Below are 21691 nucleotides of genomic sequence, written 5' to 3' on the forward strand. Positions count from 1 at the left end.
CCCTTCACGGCGGTGACGTAGTGGATCAGATGATCCTCGGGATCTGTGGTTCCGTCATATACCCTCAAGTAGGGTGGCATCTTGAAGGTTTTTGGGGTGGAGTGAGGGGCAGCTTCTTCAGTGTATGGTTGTTCAACGAACCTTCCCACGTCGCGTTTTGGTAGCAACTTGGGAGCACCGGGGATCTTGTCGACCCTCTCCTGATGTTCCTTCATCTGACCGCGGAGCGCCTTGTTTTCATTTTCCATTTCTTCCATCTTCTTTAGGATGGCTGTTAGCGTGCCATCGTTGGTCTGTGTCTCGATGGGTTTGTTATTCGCTAGTGTAACTTCCGGTTCACCCACGGCAGTAGTGGTACCTACCGTTGGTGTACATCCGATGTTACTTTGTGGTGACCTCTCAACCAAGCCACTTAGAGAGCTTGTTAGCCATCTGTCCAGTAGCTCTTTGACCGCTGAGGGTGCTTCCGTAACCGCAGATGTGAAAGCTCCTTTTTCGTGCAAGATCGTCAGACCGTCGGATGGGGAAGGTGAGATCTCTGCACCCGGTGTGATGCTAGGGGTTGCATTCAGGATGCCATCGTCACTGGCCTCGTTGAGAGGGCCAAGGAGATTGGTAGTGACACCCAATATAGCTTTCGATCTTGTGTTATTTTCGGCCATTTTCTGTTTTTGGTGGTGTAGAGAATGGTAGTTGGTTGATCTCTAGGTGGATACTATGGTTTTGATTCTCGAAATCCCCACAGACACCGCCAAATTGTTTGGCTCAAAAGTTAACAATATACTTTGTAAGCTAAAAAACAATCAAAAGTAGGAAAAGGGTAAATCGTAATCAAATATAATAATCCTAGAGATGCAAAGATGATAATATTGTTGTAGATCTAGTATTGCAAAGAGACAGTATGAACTCAATAAGATACGTTCGTTTGAAGTAGAGATAGAGAGAGAAAGTCAGAAAAATGAGAGAGTTGTATTAGATCAGATGCCCCCTTTTACAATGTGAAGGTCTCCTTTATATAATAGGAGACCTTCCTCGAAAGAATCAAAAAATTACAAAGATAGGTAACGTCTCCCTAGTGAAGACATTGAGTCCTAAACGATGTCGCTTTTGCCCCCACGGCCGAGTCGTACCCGCTACGTTGGTAGGCGTACACTCATTGGGCGTACCCACTGGCGTAGAGATGCTGAGAGTCAAATTTGACCCTATACAATAAGGTTATTACAAATAATTTTTTTTAATCAATAACTTAATAAAAATGGAATTGACATAATATAAAATGTCAAATTACAGTGATAATACAAATAATATTTACATAACTCAGTACTGTGTATATTACTTAAATCCCTCCAAAAAGTATAATGTGCTTGGAGTATGGTTAGAGACAATACATATATTATCCTTTTCAAGACGGTAAATTCTGGCCTTTGAAGAAACAAATAAATAAAAGCACCAAATCATTTCTACTCCAAAGACAGAAGTAGTTGGGTCATGAAAATTTTCCATGGCAAACACATGCATCCCACGGAAAATATATTAGTGTATACCATCTAGCCTTTTGTACAACCTTTATATTATTCTCTTTTCTTCCTTTTTTATAAAGTATCTTCATATATAATTATAACGAGTTCATTAAAAAAAAAAAAAAAAAAGTCAAGAGAAATTTCATTTTCAAAAGATCAACAAGCTAAGGGACACAAGTTTACCATTTCTTAAGCCAATGACTCTTTCACATATATATTGAGAGTGCACATCTTCCCTCTAACTTGCTCTTCCGTAAATCCTCTCTTCAGTCTGTCTTTGCTTCGAAGTTCCAATTAATGAGTTTCTTGAAACTATATCAACTTATTTCAGGGTTTTAATTTTATAAAGAGGGGCTTTCGCACGGTCAGAAGAGGGAAGAGAATAATGGAAATGTGGTGGCTATGGCGGAATGTGCTGCTAATTACGGCTGCAGTGTTAGTGGTCATGGCGGCAGCGGCGGCGTCTGCTGGCGGTGGAAATGTGACTTACGACGGAAGATCGTTGATAATAGATGGGCAAAGGAAGATGTTGTTCTCTGGTTCTATTCATTATCCTCGAAGCACCCCTGATGTATGTCCATCTCTCTCTCTCACTTACTCCACTCTTTTTTGTGTATATTCAATGAGTATCTTTAACTTCTGTATAGTGTAAAATAATTTTCAAACAGCTCACTTAAAAGATAAGTACATTTCATAAAAAGTTGGTTATATAAAATTCTTTACAGTATATTAGTGTATGTAAGTTAAACCTAATGTCCACCCATAAAATAGTACTACAGTTAAACCTTTCTATAACAAGGTCGTTTGTTTCGAGATTTTTTGACTTTTATAGCGAATAGCTGTTATACACCTATAATAATATTTGGCATTTATAGCGAATAGCTGTTATACACCTATTACACAGTGGGGGGTTTACCCAGTGCGCACAGAGTGCTCACCCGAAGGGCAGAGGCTGTGGCAGAGGCTGTATTCTTCAAATTTAAAATCTCAGGAGATATGCATTTCACTAGGTATATATTGAAGAAAGCTAATACATTATTAATAAACTTATTAACTAAGCGTACAAAGATTTAAACTCTCAGGCACACATTCTAAACCTACTAGGAAAATAAATTCTTTCAAGATTGATGGAAGAATTTTGTAATTGTAGTTGTTTCGTAAATTTCATTCTCTTACTACCGATATAACGCTTGAATTGACGAAGACTAGTATCCAAATTTTCAGCAAAAAGGTATCCAAGGAAAAATATATCATTCTCTTACTACCGATATAACGCTTTAATTGACGAAGACTAGTATCCAAATTTTCAGCAAAAAGGTATCCAATGAAAAATATATCATATGCATATCTTCAAATCTTGTGTCTTATGCAAGATAGAAACTTTGTTCAATGGAAAAGATTGTGTGCATATTTTTAGAATTGTTATTAGTATTCTTAAAGATTCTATATAAATAAGGCTGTTGCGTTTATAGATAAAAAGCTATTATAGAGAGGTAAAATATAACTTAAAAAATCGGTTCTAAAAAAGACGTGACTTTTATAATGAATAAGTGTTATATAGAGATGCTGTTATAGAGAGACGTGTAATCCCTGATAAGGTTCACTTTGACATACAACAAGCGGGTTTCTCGAAAACATGTAATTAAGGAAGGATCGTTTAAGTTTAAAAGAACACTTGACTAAGAAAATGGATAAAAACAAAAGTAACTGACAGGCCACTTTTATTTAAACAAAAGATTTAGTAGGTAACTATTGTAGCAATGTGAATAGTGGGATTATTATAGTATAACATAGGCAAGCAAACCGCTAAAAAAATACTCCCTTAAGTAAGATATATTCCAGTGGATGGGGCTTTTAAATTAGTGGTTAGGATTAAGAATCTTACTGGTAATTCATCTGAATCTAATTTTCTCTAAGATGTTTAAACTTTCTTTTGGCTAGGTGGGGGGGTGGGGTATTATATTCTCTCTTTTCTAACCATAATAATTTTATATGTTATGTATAGATGTGGCCATCTCTAATATCAAAAGCTAAAGAAGGTGGGATAGATGTGATTGAGACCTATGTTTTTTGGAACCTTCACGAACCCCAACCTGGACAGGTAATTACATACATATATATATATAGACACATGCAAATACATATAGACTTGTATACACATATTTAACAAGTTGATTGCCTTTTGTGAATTGATGATATGAACTAGTTTATCTTAATGTTTCTTAGTAAACTAATTCTTTTAATTTTTAGTACGATTTTAGCGGAAGGCGTGACATAGTAGCATTTATTAAACAAATTAAAGCACAAGGTCTCTATGCCTGCCTTCGCATTGGACCCTACATTGAGGGAGAATGGACTTATGGGTAAATTTTACATCCTTCAACTTTATGATCTCTGCACCCAGAGTCCCAAAGTATTTCTAATGTTTAATTTTTGGCCCCTATTTTTGTGCCAAATTGACTAAGCTACATTGATCTTTATAGAGGTTTTCCCTTTTGGTTACATGATATCCCTGGCATTGTCTTTCGCTCAAATAATGAACCCTTCAAGGTAATTTTCTTTTTCTAATATTTTTTTCCTCCCAAGTCCCATTATCGTAATATAAAAATATTTTACAGCTAAAAAATAATTTAAAAATAGCTTAACAATTTGCTTAATTTCTTGACAGTTGTACATGCAAAACTTCACTACAAAAATAGTGAACCTAATGAAATCAGAAGGATTGTATGCTTCACAAGGAGGCCCAATCATACTCTCCCAGGTTAAGTCTCCACATTTTTATGAGGTCTTTACTTGGTTTAATTGGCTGTCAAAAATCGTCATGATTTTGAATCAATTTTTGAAATAGAAAAAATCTCAACTCATAACCGTTATCTTCAGAGATACATCAGAGTACAGTTTGATTTGCACCACTTAATTAGTTATAATAATAATCCGTTTTGTGATTCAACTTACTTTATTCAACAAAGAAATCATATTGGCCTCGAACTTGTTGCAAAACCAGCTAGTCTTCTTGTTGGGAACCATGTGAATATACTGTTTAAGTTTCAATTTTCATTATACAAATAGCACTTTGTCTTTTACATGTAAGAGATCTAAAAAAAGTCATTTTCTTAAATTCAAAATTGTAAAAGGCCATGATGTACAAATAATATTTTTTTTGGTACTACATAATATGATCATCATTAAGACTGCTTTACAAGGTAAATCAATTTCTTGAATTTTTTTTTTCTGTTTTCTTGGGTAGTGGAGAGCAGAGGCCGTATGGCTGTGTGTGTGTGGGGTGGGGGTGGGGGGGGTTGGTAGTAGTATTGAGCAGTAAAGTGCAAAAAAAAAAAAAAAAAAAAGAACATCGATAAGTAATTGGAGCAATTAATTGAAGTACAAGTAAAAAGAGTTACCTCTAAAACTCATTTAAATGACCTAAAGTTCTTTTTCAGAATTTAGTGTTAGATAAAGTCTCTTTCAGAAAAAATATTCTCAATGGTCTAATACGACCTAGTCTGTTATCTAATAACATCAATAGATATTTCTATTTTAATATGACAAAATCTATACGCACGAATAATGTAAAGAATATTTACACTATTAGTATAATTTAAAATATTATTAATTTCACTTTTATTTAAAGGTTATCATTTTTATCTTGTTACACTATCAAGATACATAAATTAAACTCATTTGAATAATACACGCAGATTGAGAATGAGTATCAAAATGTAGAAAAAGCATTCAGAGAAAATGGGCCACCTTATGTCCTTTGGGCGGCAGAGATGGCTGTAGGACTTCAAACTGGGGTGCCATGGTGCATGTGCAAGCAAGATGATGCTCCTGATCCTGTTGTATGTTCCCTCTCTTCTGTTTTTTTTTTTATTTCTAAATTATGGTGGTGTCCGAAATCCGAATCAACTTATGCACAATTCGACTATTACACGGAGTATTTGCTATCTCCCATTAATACAAATATAGATAACCACCAAGCTTAGGAAGATGGGAAGAAATCGTTCTCCTCTTTCTCAACAAATTACTTGTTTTCCATTTTCCCAACTCTACCTTTTTGCTCTTCACCTTTTTTATTTCATTTTCTTTAAGACATTTTCTTTAAAATTTCTTACTCTCTACCACACAGGTCAGACTTTCAAGAACATTATTTTTGATAACCGAAGAATTCTCAAGGATTAACTAATGGATGATTCAAAACTCGATGGATAATAGAACCGCTTTGTTCTCACTTACATACTACTCCATACTTTTTGATCTGTAGCAAGGTTATACTTTGCAACATAAGCCAAATTAACATATAGGGCGTTGCGCTTCTATCACTGAACCAAAGCCGCACATGTTTTATAAAATTGTAACCCAAAAAAAAAAGCTAAATTTCGATTAAGTTTACAACTACAACAACAACAACAGCCCAGTGTAATTCCACAAGTGGGGTCTTGGGAGGGTAGGATGTACGCAACCTTACGCCTACCCTGGAAGGGCAAAGAAACTGTTTCCGATAGACATGGAAGAAGCGCTGATAGCTGTCATAGCAAGACAATATATATACACACACATATATATATATATATATATATATATATATATATATAGAAACCTAAACCGAAGATGGCAATAAAGAATATGAAAGAAGTACTGATAGTAAGTAATAGCAAGACAATATATTTAGGGAACTAAATTCGAGGGTCTAATAGCAATAGATAATATGAATGGAGTACTGATAAAACTAGGGAAGTACTGACCCTCGGATATTTCAAATAATAATTTAAAACAGAAATTATTTGAGAGAATCCATCACCACACTAATCCAATGTATATAACGAAAATATTTCAAAAGAAATAACTCTAATGTCACTTCCCTGTTTACTGGTCAATTCTAACTTCCAGTAAACACTATCTGAGCCCAACCCTTCTTATCTCCCCTGCTTTCCTCAATGATTAATTAAAAATCAATTAGTCCACAAAAGGCACCAGTAAACTTTAACAAAATAAGTGACTTCCATATAATCACAAGAAACACATTAAGCGTGCACCAGTAAACTCTTAAAAATAAAAATGACTTACACTTAAAACAACAACAACAACAACAACAACAACGGCCAGTATAATCCCACAAGTGGGGTCTGGGGAGGGTAATATGTACGCAGACCTTACCCCTACCCGAGGGGCAGAGAGGCTGTTTCCAGGAGACCCTCGGCTCAAGAAAGCAACAAGAGACAATATATTAGAAACCAAGGACCTGCAACTTATGAAAGTGAAAAAAAGAGAGGATTCAAGGACTTGTAGCTAACTTTGTTTACTACAGATTAATGCATGCAATGGGTTGAGATGTGGAGAAACATTTGTAGGACCTAATTCACCAAACAAGCCTTCAATCTGGACAGAGAACTGGACAAGCTTGTAAGCTGTTCTACTCTACTTTTCTATTTATGCAGTATATAATGAATGAATTTGCTTTAAGATCTTTATTTTGGTCTTAAAAGCTATCAAGTCTATGGTCAGAATGCAACACTCAGATCAGCAGAAGACATAGCATATCATGTTGCCCTGTTCATTGCGAGGAAGAATGGAACCTTCATCAACTATTACATGGTAAAATTTAACACCCACAAAGATTTTCTATAGCAACATCTTTGCCTCATGCCAAACAACTGAAATACTATTCAAGTCCGCGTTATCAAACATAAGCTGCTTTATCATACTCTAACAAGGTTCTCTGACTTCATTATCAGTATCATGGAGGAACCAATTTTGGCAGGAGTGCTGCTGAATATATGATAACAAGTTACTATGATCAAGCTCCGTTAGATGAGTATGGTAAGCAATCCAGAGAATTCACTAATGCTTCCAAGTTTTTCGCTACTTCTGACTGAGAATTCTACTACAGGTTTAATCAGACAACCAAAATGGGGACATCTGAAAGAGTTACATGCTGCGGTTAAGTTATGCTCAGAGACCATACTTTCTGTATTCCCCTCCATGCAGTCCTTAGGTGAACAACAAGAGGTAAAGAAACTGTTTTCAATATCATGATGATCATCTTCAATGTCAAAGCCTACAAACACCGCGTACATAACAAACTGATTTATCTCACCCCCTCTCCCCCACAATGTGCAAACCAGGCTTATGTATTCAGTGGAGATTCTGGAGCTTGTGCAGCATTTCTAGTGAACATAGATAACAGAAAAAGTGTAGTAGTACAATTTCAAAATTCGTCATATGAGTTACCTCGGCAATCTATAAGCATCTTACCTGACTGCAAGACTGTATCCTTCAATACAGCAAAGGTAAATTCTGACATACATAAGAAGCTTCTTTCAGTTCTACTTATGGTTAACTTTTTCAAATCCCCTCCCAAAGGGCTCCATTGATGATTGACAGAAGGCCAACACGCTATTCAGTAACTTACCGCTAACTTTTAGAATGAAAAGAAATGTATAGATGCCTAATTTATCTCCTTATCCTCAATTTAGAGAAATTATGATTTAAAAGCATAGAAGATACTGAACTGTCTGTTTGTGCATCTGTAATAGGTAAGCACACAATTTAACACAAGAACAGCAATACCCGCCGTTAAGTTTGATTCAGCTGAGAAATGGGAACAATTTCAAGAGGTTATTCCACAACTTGATGCTACTTCAATGAGATCAGACATATTACTGGAGCACATGAATACTACAAAGGATGTATCTGATTATCTTTGGTACACTTCCAGGTACCACAAAAGATCCTTAATATACCACTCGAGTCAGAAGAATAGAGTAATAATATTAGATCAACTAGACCAGGACTGAAGGACATCTTTCAGCTAAATATACTGGCACAGTATGATGTAAAACAAAATAATAACTGCATTCTAGGAACTATTGCCTTTTACTAATATCTGTGAAATCCACATGACAGTATCCAGCAGGATTTGCCAGACCAGCAGTCAGTTACACTAAGTGTGAAGTCCTTAGGCCATGTTTTACATGCTTTTGTGAATGGAGCACATGCAGGTAATCGTTTCATTGAGGATGCAATATACAAAATGAGAATTGTGTCATGCAATTTGAAAAGTAACATTTTTGTGGGTTTGTTCCGAGTTTAAAATGATAATATCAAGGGGTAAATTGTTTTGTCCTACAAATGAGAAAAGATGTTATGCACCCCTGCGCCCAACACACAATCATAGAAAATCAGGAAATAAAACTGAAACAGAACGGGAGAAAGATAAGCAAGATCTAAGTTGCTCAGACATGGCGGTTTAGGTGCCGCACCCGTGTCGACACGACACTAGTATGGGTGTGGGTATGGGATCCCTACCGGATCTGGTCAAACAATTTTGAGTACTTTGACCATGACGGACAGAAAAATTCGAGATGAGATACAATTTGATTCCTGAAATCAGAACCAAACTTAGGGTAAATTTGAAGAAAATAGCATACCTCATCTAGGAAATTAATCCTTTACTTATCTACAACTTGAGAATAAAAAAGAAATCCACACTTCACAAGCTATACGTAAGTATTCCACGGAATTTCTTATAATTTAGAGATTTTTATATTTTTATTTTTTGAATTATTTTTAGCCGGATCCCCGCACCGATATCCGTAATAGGATCCGTATCCCCGAATCTTAGAATTTATATCTAGAAGGATCCGACCTCTAGATCCGCACCCGTGTCCGAGCAACTTAGAGCAAGATACAGTAAGCAATTATCTGTTACAGACTATTCTTTATTGCATGATAACGAGAAAAAGAGACACACAAACACCATATTTCCTAATACAAATTTTAAACTACAGTGATTTCAGCTGTACCATTGGTTAAAAGACTTATTAGATTTCCACATTCTATACTTCATTTATGGAAATGGAACTTGGGAATGTAGAAACTGGCTTGACTAGTGAAGAAAAAAAAAACTTCTGTTTCCAAAAAAGAAAAAAAAGAACCCATAATTTTTCGTTTCTTAGTGTTCCTAATACCAATCTATATACTGAAGAACTGTCTCCCGAGAGAAGGTTGCATAACCAGTGTCTCTTCTATGTGAAGCACAAGTTAACATAATGTGCAGCTCAAAACATCAATTTGCACAACAAAACGTCTTAAAGTATTTTAACTGTCGAGATTTGTAGGTTCTGCACATGGACAATTCAGAAATACATCATTTACTTTAGAGAGCACTATTTCTCTAAATAAAGGGACAAACAACATCTCATTACTAAGTGCAACTGTTGGCTTACCGGTATGTACTTTCATTTCCTTTGTTGGTTTACCTGGTTTGCAACTAATAATACATCACCCAAGAATGATTATGTTGTCAATCTCTTCATGATATTAGCAAAAAGGGGAAGTGTATATTTGTATGTGAAAGTTGCATTTTCTTCTTTTGGTGAAAAGAGACACATAAGGAAGAAGAGTACATTATGAATTGCAATGTTGCATGTACAAACCCTTTTTACCTCTCAGCCTTAGAAGCACCTAAAGAGACAGCATTTCAGAGCACTGGAGCCAAGTTCATGTATTCACATGACTTGCTTAAGCACCTTCTTCTTTAGATTTATGATCTCTAGCTAGTTTTAGAAAAACGTATTTAGTAGCAAGAGATTATATAGATAAAAGTGTTTTGTATCTTTAACATGCAGGATTCAGGATCATTTCTTGAACATAGGGCTCTTGGTGTACAGTCAGTAATTATTCAAGACAACAACGAGGCGAAAAATATCACCAATTACTCATGGGGTTATCAGGTAATTGTAAGCTAATAGATAGCCCAAATCTTTTCTTTGTTTAGTCATCGATGTATTGCCAATGCCATATATTGTACAAACCACTAATTTAATCAAAAAAGCTTTAGGGCATTTAATGTTTTATGTCACAGCAATCTATTTGGTACAGCTCGTTATTTAATAGAGCAGTTTTAAGGCTGAGAATAACAAACCTGGCAACCATAATTCTTTGGCAAGCGATTATATTTTATAATTAAGCTTACATGAGTATAAAACATTTTCTTAAGGTTGGATTATTGGGGGAGAAGTTACAAATTTACTCATCTGAAGGATCAAAGAGTGCTAATTGGAGCAGCTTAAGCTCTTCTCAACCGCTCACATGGTACAAGGTAAGTCTGGATCCTTTCTGGGTATTTTTTCTATATCATGTAGTTCTATTTGTTAAAGCGACTAAGAGATCCTCGGCAATTCAGTATGTGTTTATGTTTCTGTTAATAATGCTATAATTTACGGTCAGCTCTAGCACATTCCAATTTCCAATATATTTGTTATTTAACTCAACCTATGATATTTTGATTGCAACTTGCCAGTCAGCTTTTGATGCACCCGAGGGTGATGATCCTATTGCATTAAATCTTGGCTCCATGGGAAAAGGTGAAGCTTGGGTTAATGGCCAAAGCATCGGCCGATATTGGGTCTCCTTTCGAACACTTGCAGGCATTCCATCACAAACTTGGTATGTTATTTCTAGAATAAGCAGGCCATCTCAGAAACAGTCTATCTTCTCTCTTAAATACTAAATGAGCCTCTTCACTTAAAGATCTTATCCACAAGGAAGTTTATTCAGGATAGCTCAGAGTTGTATTCAGTTATTAATGACTAAACCTCAAGCAACTAAAATTGTTCATTTCCAGGTACAAAGTTCCAAGATCATTTCTCCAACCAGGAGACAACTTATTAGTCTTATTCGAGGAGGAAACCGGCAACCCTCTTGACATCACTGTAGACACTATTTCAGTCACAAAGCCGTCATTGAGAAAGTAAACCACTTCTCCTCATTTTCGTACCAATTTATTACCTTCACGAACTATTTCTACTTAGAAATGAAAATTTTCAAGATATGAAGGAATAGCAATACGTTGACCTAAAAATATGACTATCTAATTCTAAATTATGATGATTAATGAAACAAGTCAATTAACAACCCTATATAGAATTTCTTCTGAAAAACAATTTCCATGATAGGTCGAGATCAACAATCCAATATATCAAGTCAACACTTAAGAGATACAATTCCTACATGCAGAATTCATTTCTCATCCCTGAACCAATACTCCCTTTTTTATAAATTTAATCACTCTTCCTACACTGGAATGTCTCAAAAAGATTGTGGTACAGAGCCACAACTTCAAGATTCAAATTAGCTGGAACTAAAACCACAAAGATAGACGTTACGCCTTTTACATATCCTATACTAACTAAAATACAAGTATCTATCAGCACCATTTGCACCCCTTTTATAAAAAGAATAACTAATCTTGTCTGATTTGCTTGTTTCTTTTCAAAGGCTCTCTTAATGGATCCAGTTTTTGATGTCAATATTGTAATGTGTGTCTATCAACCATTAATACCTATAGAGTAACTAATAGTACTATTTTGAGCTTAATCAATGTTGGCTCAAGATCTTCAGACAGAAATTCTCTTACAAAGAAAACCAATTATTGAAAAGTATACACATACTGAAGCTGAAAGACCAAGTTAAATGCTACAGTCCAGTAGGATTCTTTTTTCCCCCACCAATTTGCAATCACTTTTCACTGTGATAGGTCAAACATTACGATCTAGTATGTGTATTTGTTCCTAATTCAACTATGTGCCAATCAAACAAAAGCATGTCCATCAAAACCATCATCTTATCAAGTGTATCATATAAAGTTGGTAATTGTCCTATCGTTTCGCTTTATTTACATTTTTCAACTATGACTTTCCAGGCTTGTCTAGGGATGAAGACATTCACCTTCTCTCACTCAAATAAAACCTTCGGGAGATCCATATAATCAGGAATTCATAAGACTCTGCCAGTTGATGCTCCGCAAAGATAGAAGAACAATGTTGACCTTTCTTTGTTTGGGTGAGGCTCAGACGTGATTTACATATAAATGTTCAAAATCATAGGAATGTAGAAATACAGAACGATATTATCACACAGGTCATTGATTCATTCAAATGAGGCACATTGCTATAATCAGCAATTTGAAGTTTACCTGTATAGATGAAAAGGTCACAATAGAAATGTTCAAGTTCCTAAAATCTGAATTTGAGAACCATATTCACGTCTTTTACAGTGCAAGAATCAATCGGGCATTTCATTGACGGTTTTTCTGTCCGATACATTCCCAAGAAAAAAATGACGAGTAAGATGGGAGAAGATGGATCTAATCAGATCAATAGGCAATGCAAACTGAAACCGCCAACCAATTTCACGCACAATATGCTGTTAATGCAAATTAATATGTTCTTACAAAAGGAAGTCCTACATATTTCAAATATGTGAAACTTAAGCAGCCTGAATGTCCAGATTGGAACTAACAAAACAGACCAACAAAGACCCAACTTACAAAATTTAGGTTGCTAGTCACCACCAATCAAACAATTATGGTACAATGACTTCATGCTCATGCAAAACGCTCACCTGCTACTCTGCTAGATGCATTTTATCATGCCTGCAAAGGAATTGTTAATTAATTAATAAAGACATTATCATTGCCAAGAAAACCTCAAGAAAGAACAGGAGCCAGAAAAAGCAGATAATTAGGATTTCTCCCTCATCAGTAACCAATATTTTTTCCTGGACACAAAGAAGGAAGTGCAGCATCTTCTGGCAGATGTTTAGAAAACTTAGGGGTCATTTGGTTGGGAAACAAGTTACCCCGGAATTAGTTATCCCACACTCTCATAGGGATAAGAAACACTACAATCCCGGGATTAGTTATACCACGATTTTATCCCAACCAAACGTGGGATAAACTCATCTCAAATTTGATCTTGGGATTAATTATCCCTATCCCTCGTACCAACCGAGCCCTTAAGGTACTAGTTAACCTAACAGTTCTTCAAGTAGAAATCCTCAAATACATATATATCATATAAACTAACAAATTATATAATATAATCAAATGCAGCAAACTAGAACCGTAAAGCAAACATTTCATGTAGAATCACTTTTCTACGCAATATACATTCTTTTCAATTTTAACATCCATAAAACTGAAAATATCAGCAATTCTAGATGAAAAATCTTCTGAGATGCTTTGATACCTCAGATGGTAAGAACTAGAAAGAACAGTCTTCATCAGCTCTGCACGTAGATTAGGTCTAACTTCGAGCATGAAAACACAAGCACGACGTATCATCCTATAGGGATCTCTGTGATCCCACCCTGTTTTCTTTTTTTGGATTTAGGAGACTTCTCTACTGTAGAATTCAAAAGGCTTGATGTCAAGAGTGCTTTCTGCGAAGGTAGTTCCGCAATGAAAAGCAGAGTTTGGGCCCAACCAGCATATTTTCCATATGTCTTCACAAAAGCATCTGCTACACGACTGCTAAGTTTAGGTGTAAGACTGGTTCCTGCTAGCTCAGGGAGGAGGTACTTGGTCGCGATCTAGCAAAAGATCAGGAAGAAATGTTAAATGGTATTCACAGATATGAACAGAAGTACATATTCTGAATTTACGTAACTTCAAAGAGCAAATTTGCTGCATGTTCGCATGTTTGCATGTCAATACTATAATACGTGTAACAGGGAACGGATGATAAATATAGGTAATAGCAGAATCTGGGCCAATTTACATCGTGGAAAACTCGCTGCACTGTAATACTCCCTACCCTAAATGGTTCACTTTTCACTTCTGCATCCAGTGCTTTTAAAGCAAGATGCACACAAAAGCGACGAGGTCCATGGGGCTTGAAGCAAAAAGTGAGAAGTGAAGTGCGTGCTTCTTTGAAATGAAGCACACAATTTATGAAAAATTAAAATGGAGCCACATATACATGAATTTAGAGCTGTAGTAATCAAAGAAAAAAACTAACTTCAGCTCTAGTGTACACTAATATGAATATTAGTCCAACTCAAAATTGAGATTCAAAAAACCACCACTTTTATTTTGGATCACTTTGCGAGAATGATTCATGCTCTACAGTCTACAACTTTCCAAATTAGCAGAACCTTCTTATAAGAAAAAGGCTAATTTCACCCCAGACCAGATAATTAGAACACCCCACAGCAATTATTGTGATCCTCACCCTGCTCACGTTGACAAGTTATATAACTTTTCTTGGATATGTTATGACGCAAACAATTGTATTAGCAAATGGCTTATCCACCCTATTAATAAAGCTGCCACTCCCTAAGCTGGTGTAACTTTACTTTCGGTGTTAGGGCACCTGTTCTCTTTTATATCTCAAAAGCATCCATGAATTGAGATTGGCAAAAGGAACTAATATAAAATACAACTAATTAGTCTCATGGTGTAACATCTACCTCTCTTCGCTAGTAACAGACTAACATCTTGATTGCCTTCTAAAATTTAGCAAGAGAAGCACCCTACAGGCAGTCTATAATCTGCAGTACACGCATGCATGAATTGTGCCACAAGCTCTAGTACTAAACTGCATGTACCCATTCTATCATACAGAAAGACTGCTCACATGTTGCTAAACTTTTGTCATCCGTATTCAGCATCATGGAGCAGTACTCTCATAATTTCACTTTTCTTTGTTAACCAAAGAAGCTAATCCTTTCAGGAACAAAGCATCCCCAAGACCATTTGCTTCCTCAAGATTCTGGCACTTAGACAGACAGTAAAGCTCCAAGCTCTTTACCTTTAACTCTTAATACAAGCGGAAATATGCAAGGACATGCACCAAAAAGTTGGTCTGTATTTAGGAAGAAACAAAGGCTAGAAAACTGCCAACATGCAGGCTCCTATTTGCCTGACGTAAAGGGAACTTAATAATCAGTAAGACTATCTCATCAACAAAAACAAATTACGGACAATTAACCAACTTCTAAACTGTGATTACTATGAAGCATATTTCTGCTCTTTTTTTTTTAATTGGTATAGGAAAAAGTTTCTTCTAAAGAAATAGATAACAATTGTTGAAGTGTGTGACCATCTCATCTAAAAGCTTAAAATGTTAAAAGAGCACACTTTTAATTACTTAATTATATTATGTCTCACAACACGCCCCCTCACGAGTGGGATTGCTTCTTTTTCATTGGTCAAACACGTGAAATATATTTTACTTTTTGGATGGCAGTGAGATTAAATCCAGGACCTTTGTCTGCACTGGTACCATGTGAATAAATGCACATTGGGCCTAACTCAACCCCAAAGGCTAGCTCATGAGCGGAGAATTGCTGAAAATCATATGAGTAGACCACAACCCATTCCCTCAACAAATATGGGACTTACCACCCCTCTCGCACGCCTATGACCAGACAACTGGAGCGTGAATAATGGGGGGTTCCATATTGAGAAACACAAAAACATGAATCGATGAGTCTGGCTCTGATACCATGTTGAAGAATGTGACCATCTCATCTAAAAGCTTAAGTTGTTAGAGATAGCACACATTTAATTACTTAATAAAAATATTATGTCTCACAACAACAACACTAAAAGGATGCATTCAGAGCAGGCATGGGAATAAATGTGAAGGAGAAGAGGAGCATAATAGCATCTAGGAAAAAATGTTTTTATGCCGAAGTGAAAGAGTCGTGAAAGAGTCCAAAAGCTGCACAAACCCTTAATCCATAAAATAACCATTCACCAACATATCTGCTAAAAGTCAATAAACTTAAACTCCTCTAGCAGTTTCTTTAGTCCCCTTTTTTTTATAAAGAACTCATTAGTCCAATCTACATACTCTTTCTGCAACAAAATGCAGGTCCAGGAACATATCAAGCAATGAAGGAACAACAATATCTACTACAACAATGATAATAATCTTCTTTTAGGTTTATCTTAATTCAAAATATTTATAAAAGCGTGAGAACATATCTTATATCTCGGTATGGCATCAAATTCAAAGGAAAATGCATATGTCAGAAATTTGACAATCTGCTCAAGTTGAAAACGGTGCAGAAACAAAATAACATGGAGAGATGGTGTAATCTCTTAAACAACAAGAAAAGATAAAGCCCTTGAAAGCTAACCTTCCACACATGAGTATCAACAGGAATAGCATGGTGCTGATCAAGAGAAAAGAGAGAAATACATGCTGCGACCTTAGGACCAACACCAGGTAGAGAGCACAGAGCATCAATGGCCTCGGGAAGATCTACTTTACGAAGTGCAGCAAGCCACTCCGTACCTCCACCAGGCTTTGATTGCAGTGCTTCCACTGTACCAACTATATATTTGGCCCTGCTCATTTCTAGAGACTGATTAGAAGAAGGCGAACAAACAAGTTACAGGGAGTTGGGACACCAAACATCAGGAGTTTTATGTAGAGAGTTACTGAATATAACTACAACTTGACATCAGTTCAAGTATGACTAGAAAGTTAAAAGTGTTCCCCTCGCCTAAACAAAATACCTAAAGTTTCTGCCTAAAATATGCCCCAAGTTAAATGCAAAAGAAAAAAGAAGGGAAGAAACAACCCAAAAGTTGAAGATATAGGATGTATCACATTATCCGTCATTACATACTAGTACCATTTAACAGGTTTTGGAAATAATTCACTATCAAACTGTTAACCAAGCAGACCTATGTAATGCCAAATAGCATTTCAAAGCTACTAGAAATCTGACTATCTGAAATACATGCATTTCTTTACTGGGAGTTTGAAACAAGAACAGAGGGGGAAAGGAAACTTAATGGGAATTGAGATAAAGCTCATCAATTTCACTGCAATTCCATACACCATCAACACCTCTTCTATAAATATAATTTTGTGCATTCTCAAGGTAAGGTTGTGTATATAAGAGACTATGTCGTCCGGCCCTTTCCTAGACTCCTCGCATAGCAGGAGCTTAGTGCACCAAATGAAAGACATAAGGACCTATTCATATCATATCATATCATGGGACATATGAATTAAATAAAAACATAAGTCTGGAACCACAAAGATTGCAAAAGAGCATACCTGTAGCCAAAACCAGCAGCTCTTAGCTCTTGTTCAGAAACCATTGCCAACCTTTCAAGTGAAGGGAACTCATAAAACTTGAAACCTCCAACATCTCCCAAATAATTCCCCAATGACGAAACAAAATCGACCATCATGGTAATTCTCTTGATATTATTATTAGATGAGCAAATAAACTGAATGAGACACTCAAGTGGGTCTTGCCTTAGGACTCTAGCACCCTCCAAATGTGTAGCCAACTCAGCAAATCTCGAATCAGAAGCCTTAAAACTCTCCCAAACCTCACTTAGAGAAATACCCACATTGAGAAAATCAACAAGGGCTTCCTCCCTAGAAGCAGCAGCCTTAGAGTTAGTGCAATGAAAATGGTATCCAACATCACCATTGTCAAGCTGCTTCAGTGAGACCAAGTGGGACCTACCAACAACACCAGTGTACTGAATGGGCGCAGTCTGTTTCCACCTGAAGGTTTGGCCAGTTGGGAAGGTGAGGGGCAAGTAAAGTTCTGATCTTGATAAGTTGAGGGGTACCCATTTGGGGTCTTGTTCAGTTGTTGGTGTTGGATTTATTAGAATATTTCTTGGTTTTATAGAAGAGAATGATCTTGAAGTTGGGGTCTTTTTGGATTGGATAATTTGTGGGGATGGTGGGGTTGATGGGGCTGAAGGAATGGTTCTTGGTCTCTTCATGATCGGACAAGTTCTTAGTGCTTGCATCTATTTTGATTGAAAGGCACAGAGCAGAACGGAGATGCTCTCCGCTACTGAGGGACAATTGACGAAGTTTGGCTGATTGGCTCCTCGGTTCTCCTTTTTTTTTTTTTTTTTTTTAATCTTTTGTTTTTTAAATCTCATTTTTTTGCTTGTTTTGGTTTGGGCTTTTATAAATTTTCTTTTCTTTTGTCATTTTCGGGGCATTTGTATCTATACCCGCTTTTCTGATCACCTTTTAACTCGTGCCCGCTTTGCAAAAAAAAATTACAAGCGTACCCACTTTTTCGCGTAACTTGAGCATACGGGGCTGAAGTAGCAAAGGCAATCACGCAAAACTTCAGCATTCTAGTAGACGGATTCGAAGTAGCAAAAATTGCTGAACCAAGTTTGCTGAAGTTTTTGTTTGTAATTGCTGAACTTAAGCATTCTAGTGCTGAAGTTTTGTTCTCTATTTGCTGAAGTTTTTATTTGTAATTGCTAAACTTAAGCATTCTAGTAGCTGAGTTTTGTGATGCTGAAGTTATTTAGTTCATTTGTAACAACTCCAGTAATAAATACGCTAAAGTTTTTTTGTCCTGGATAAGCTTTTTCAAAAACTTCAGCAGAAGATGCTGAAGTTATTTATTTCATTTGTAAAAACTTCAGCACTAAATAAGCTGAAGTTATTTTGTCCTGGATAAGCTTTTTCAAAAACTTCAGCAGAAGATGGTGAAGTTATTTAGTTCATTTGTAAAAACTTCAGCACTATATAAGCTGAAGTTTTTGAAAAAGCTTATATAGTTTTTTGACCAATACAATCACTATATTGGATCTTCGTTTTTTTCTTTTTTCGGAACGATTTTATGGAGCATATCAGTACTTACATTAGAAAAAGGTGCCTTTAATGGAAATAAATCAAATAATCAGTGATATAAAGTGAAACTATTACTTTAACCCCACAGATCAATTTATTTGATTCAAAGATAAAAAGATTACATAAAAAATGAAGACCGGATGCTAACCTATGTTATCGTACTGAAAATATCTTAAGAAAACGAAGGAGGAGAAGGAGGAGGAGAAAGGGGGCTAAAGTTGTTTAAAAAGTGGGTACAAATTAAAACTTTTAAAAAAAATAGGTATAGGTTAAATGGGTCATTTTCCTCTTTCTTCCTTTTAGGGTGGTTTGGTTATCGGATTAGAATGTTAGTTCTCATATTAAATTGCATCTATTCACATTTGATTATTGATAATAACTAATAGAGATAAATTTTGTATCGGAATCTTCATATTATCTTATTTCATATCAGAAGTGGGATTATAATTCTCCAATAATATTATTTTTAACCAAACAACCCCTAAAAAATTTCATCTTTGCCTCCCTTATGTCTAGGGGAGTTCATGGTTCGGTTTGGGTCGGTTTTTTTCTAAAAAGAAACTAAATCAATTAAGTCAATTTTTCAGATATTGGAACCAAACCAAACCAATTAAGTCGCTTTTTTATCGATTCAATTTTTGTCGGTTTTCGGTTTTTTCGGTTATTTATTGATTTTTTCTTAAATATGAGACATACACTACCAAATGCATGTTCCAGCGACTACATTTTCAATGTACACGATCAAACCAATTTTTCTTTGAGAAATCTATCACTTACCAAGATATATTGATGATAATTGAATCAAATAGTGATGAATATTTAAGTACTCAATTAAAAATTAATTATTTTTAACATGAAATAAATTCTTATACTTAGCAAAAGAAAGCTACCAATCAAACTAGAATGTAAAGGCAAAGAATTAGATTATTATAATAGTAAATAACTAGACTAAAAATACAAATGACTAATATGTACCATAAAATTTTTAGAAACTTTATATAAAAATATACATACATTTTCGGGTTTTTATGAACACCCCTACTTATGTCTACGAGTATCTTAAAAAATTTATTTGATATACATACTACTAATATAGAACTAAGTAACTTAAAATGGTTAGAATTCTGAACCATAAGTTTCAAATTCTTGTTCTACCTCTACTTCAAACCAATATAAGTTTCGAGAAGAAGAGTATTTTGCAGTTAAAAGTAGGAAAAATACATACTTTACCCATTGACCTTGTACTCAAATCCCTCTTACACACTTGTTAAATACGGGAATAGTATTATACACCAAAACTTCTAAAAGTGTGTCAATTACACACATCTTTTGCCATGTGTCACATGCGTGTCTTACACATAAAAGAGGTTCGTGAAAACTAAAAAATTCATCTGAAATTAATTTTTTTTTCATTTTTTAACTATTTCCTTTTTAAATTAAAGAAAAAACTATAAACCCATGTCTTCTTCCTCAACCCCAAACCCCAGCGCTCCCCCCCCCCCCTTCCATGTTCGTCTTCTTCCCCAACCCCCATCCTAGTTTTGTCTCCCCCTCATGTTTCGCCTCTCCAACCACCATGACTAAGAAGAAAATGGGAGCTATTGGGTCTTGGAAAATCACAATTATTGACTTTTTGAAAAGCTTAAAAATCTAATCAGGTCTTGTTGATTTTGGTATTCTATGACCTAGAAAATTAATTTGAATTCGTGATTAGTGTTGAGTAAAAATTTACTAAAAATATGCTAAAAATTTGGTGATTAATTTTGATAAAATTCAAAAAACACCATTAACAAGTTTGAAGCTTTGGGTTTGAACTTGAATTTGAAATTTGTATAAAGATTTGTGATGAATGTTGTTAAAACTTGTTAATCGGCAAAGAATTGAATCTATAGTTTGGGAAGAAGGTGCTTGTGGTGGAAGGATTGGTGATAGTATGGTGGTGGTGGAGAAGATGATGGGATTTTTTTTTATTATTACATTTTTTTTGGTTTCCCATCCGTTGTCCAGTACCCACATTGGGGCCCGACTAAATTCGGATTCGCGCCGGAAAGTCCCACATTGGGGGGTAAAGCGCTCCCTAACAAAGGCGACTCCATTCCCAGGGGCTCGAACTCGAGACCTCTGGTTAAGGATGAAGGAGTACTTACCACTCCACCACAGCCCTTGTTTGATGATGGGGTTGGGAAGATGGGGGGGGGGGGGGGAGACAGAGGTTTTCTTTTTCAGTTTTTCTTTTTTTTTCTCGATTTATGATATGTGTCGGATGTTGATTGGCGCGTGTAATAGCAATCTTTAAGCAGATGTGGTCAAACACCGAAGTGGTGTGTAATAATATTCTAGCATTTAACAGGTGTGTAAGAGGGATTTAGGTACAAGGTCGATGAGTAAAGTATGTATTTTGCCTTAAAAGTAAGGTTTACAACTGTATACGGTATTTCAGATATAGTTTTCTGTGTTATAAATTGACATGTAAAATTAATTATACACTCTGGTGATTTAAAACTTAATTTTATGTGACGACCCGATCGATCGTTTTGCTTTCTAGATTCTCATTTTCCTATTTAAGACTTTCCGTATGTGCTTTTACTGTTTTATGATTTGCAGAGATGGTTTATTTGGCTTCAGAAGGGTTCGGGTTTAAATTCAAAACACTTAGCTCCATAATAGTGGCCTAAGGTGGCCAAGTTTGACTTGAGTCAACACTTTGAGTAAATGACCTCGGAGCCGGGATTTGAAGGTTCC

The 21691-nt window shown here is 35.8% G+C and overlaps 2 protein-coding genes across 3 annotated transcripts; one reads left to right on the forward strand and one right to left on the reverse strand.

Moving 5' to 3' along the window:
* Positions 1-1406: 1406 nt before the first annotated feature.
* Positions 1407-12607, forward strand: LOC109214164 (beta-galactosidase 16-like). The gene is made up of 20 exons (XM_019378055.1): positions 1407-1538; positions 1852-2091; positions 3526-3621; positions 3771-3883; positions 4004-4070; positions 4189-4281; positions 5219-5362; positions 6829-6923; positions 7007-7115; positions 7256-7340; positions 7411-7529; positions 7646-7810; positions 8057-8238; positions 8427-8521; positions 9641-9750; positions 10151-10255; positions 10522-10623; positions 10825-10970; positions 11149-11274; positions 12226-12607. Exons 2-20 carry the CDS (start codon positions 1906-1908, stop codon positions 12233-12235), a joined length of 2148 nt encoding a protein of 715 aa, XP_019233600.1. The 5' UTR covers positions 1407-1538; positions 1852-1905; the 3' UTR covers positions 12236-12607.
* Positions 12608-12673: 66 nt separating this feature from the next.
* LOC109214165 (N-glycosylase/DNA lyase OGG1) lies at positions 12674-18194 on the reverse strand. Of its 2 annotated transcripts, XR_002066123.1 has the most exons (4): positions 17384-18194; positions 16452-16662; positions 13553-13895; positions 12674-12957 (listed from the first exon to the last, which is right to left on the reverse strand). XR_002066123.1 is itself a non-coding variant. In XM_019378056.1 (3 exons), exons 1-3 carry the CDS (start codon positions 18097-18099, stop codon positions 13644-13646), a joined length of 1179 nt encoding a protein of 392 aa, XP_019233601.1. In that variant the 5' UTR covers positions 18100-18194; the 3' UTR covers positions 13399-13643. The 2 variants fall into 2 exon arrangements, 1 of the variants encoding a protein (XP_019233601.1); XM_019378056.1 differs by lacking the exon at positions 12674-12957 and having other exon boundaries at positions 13399-13895.
* Between the last annotated feature and the right edge of the window lie 3497 nt (positions 18195-21691).

The sequence above is a fragment of the Nicotiana attenuata genome, unplaced genomic scaffold, assembly GCF_001879085.1.
Source record: "Nicotiana attenuata strain UT unplaced genomic scaffold, NIATTr2, whole genome shotgun sequence".
Taxonomy (NCBI): Eukaryota; Viridiplantae; Streptophyta; class Magnoliopsida; order Solanales; family Solanaceae; genus Nicotiana; species Nicotiana attenuata.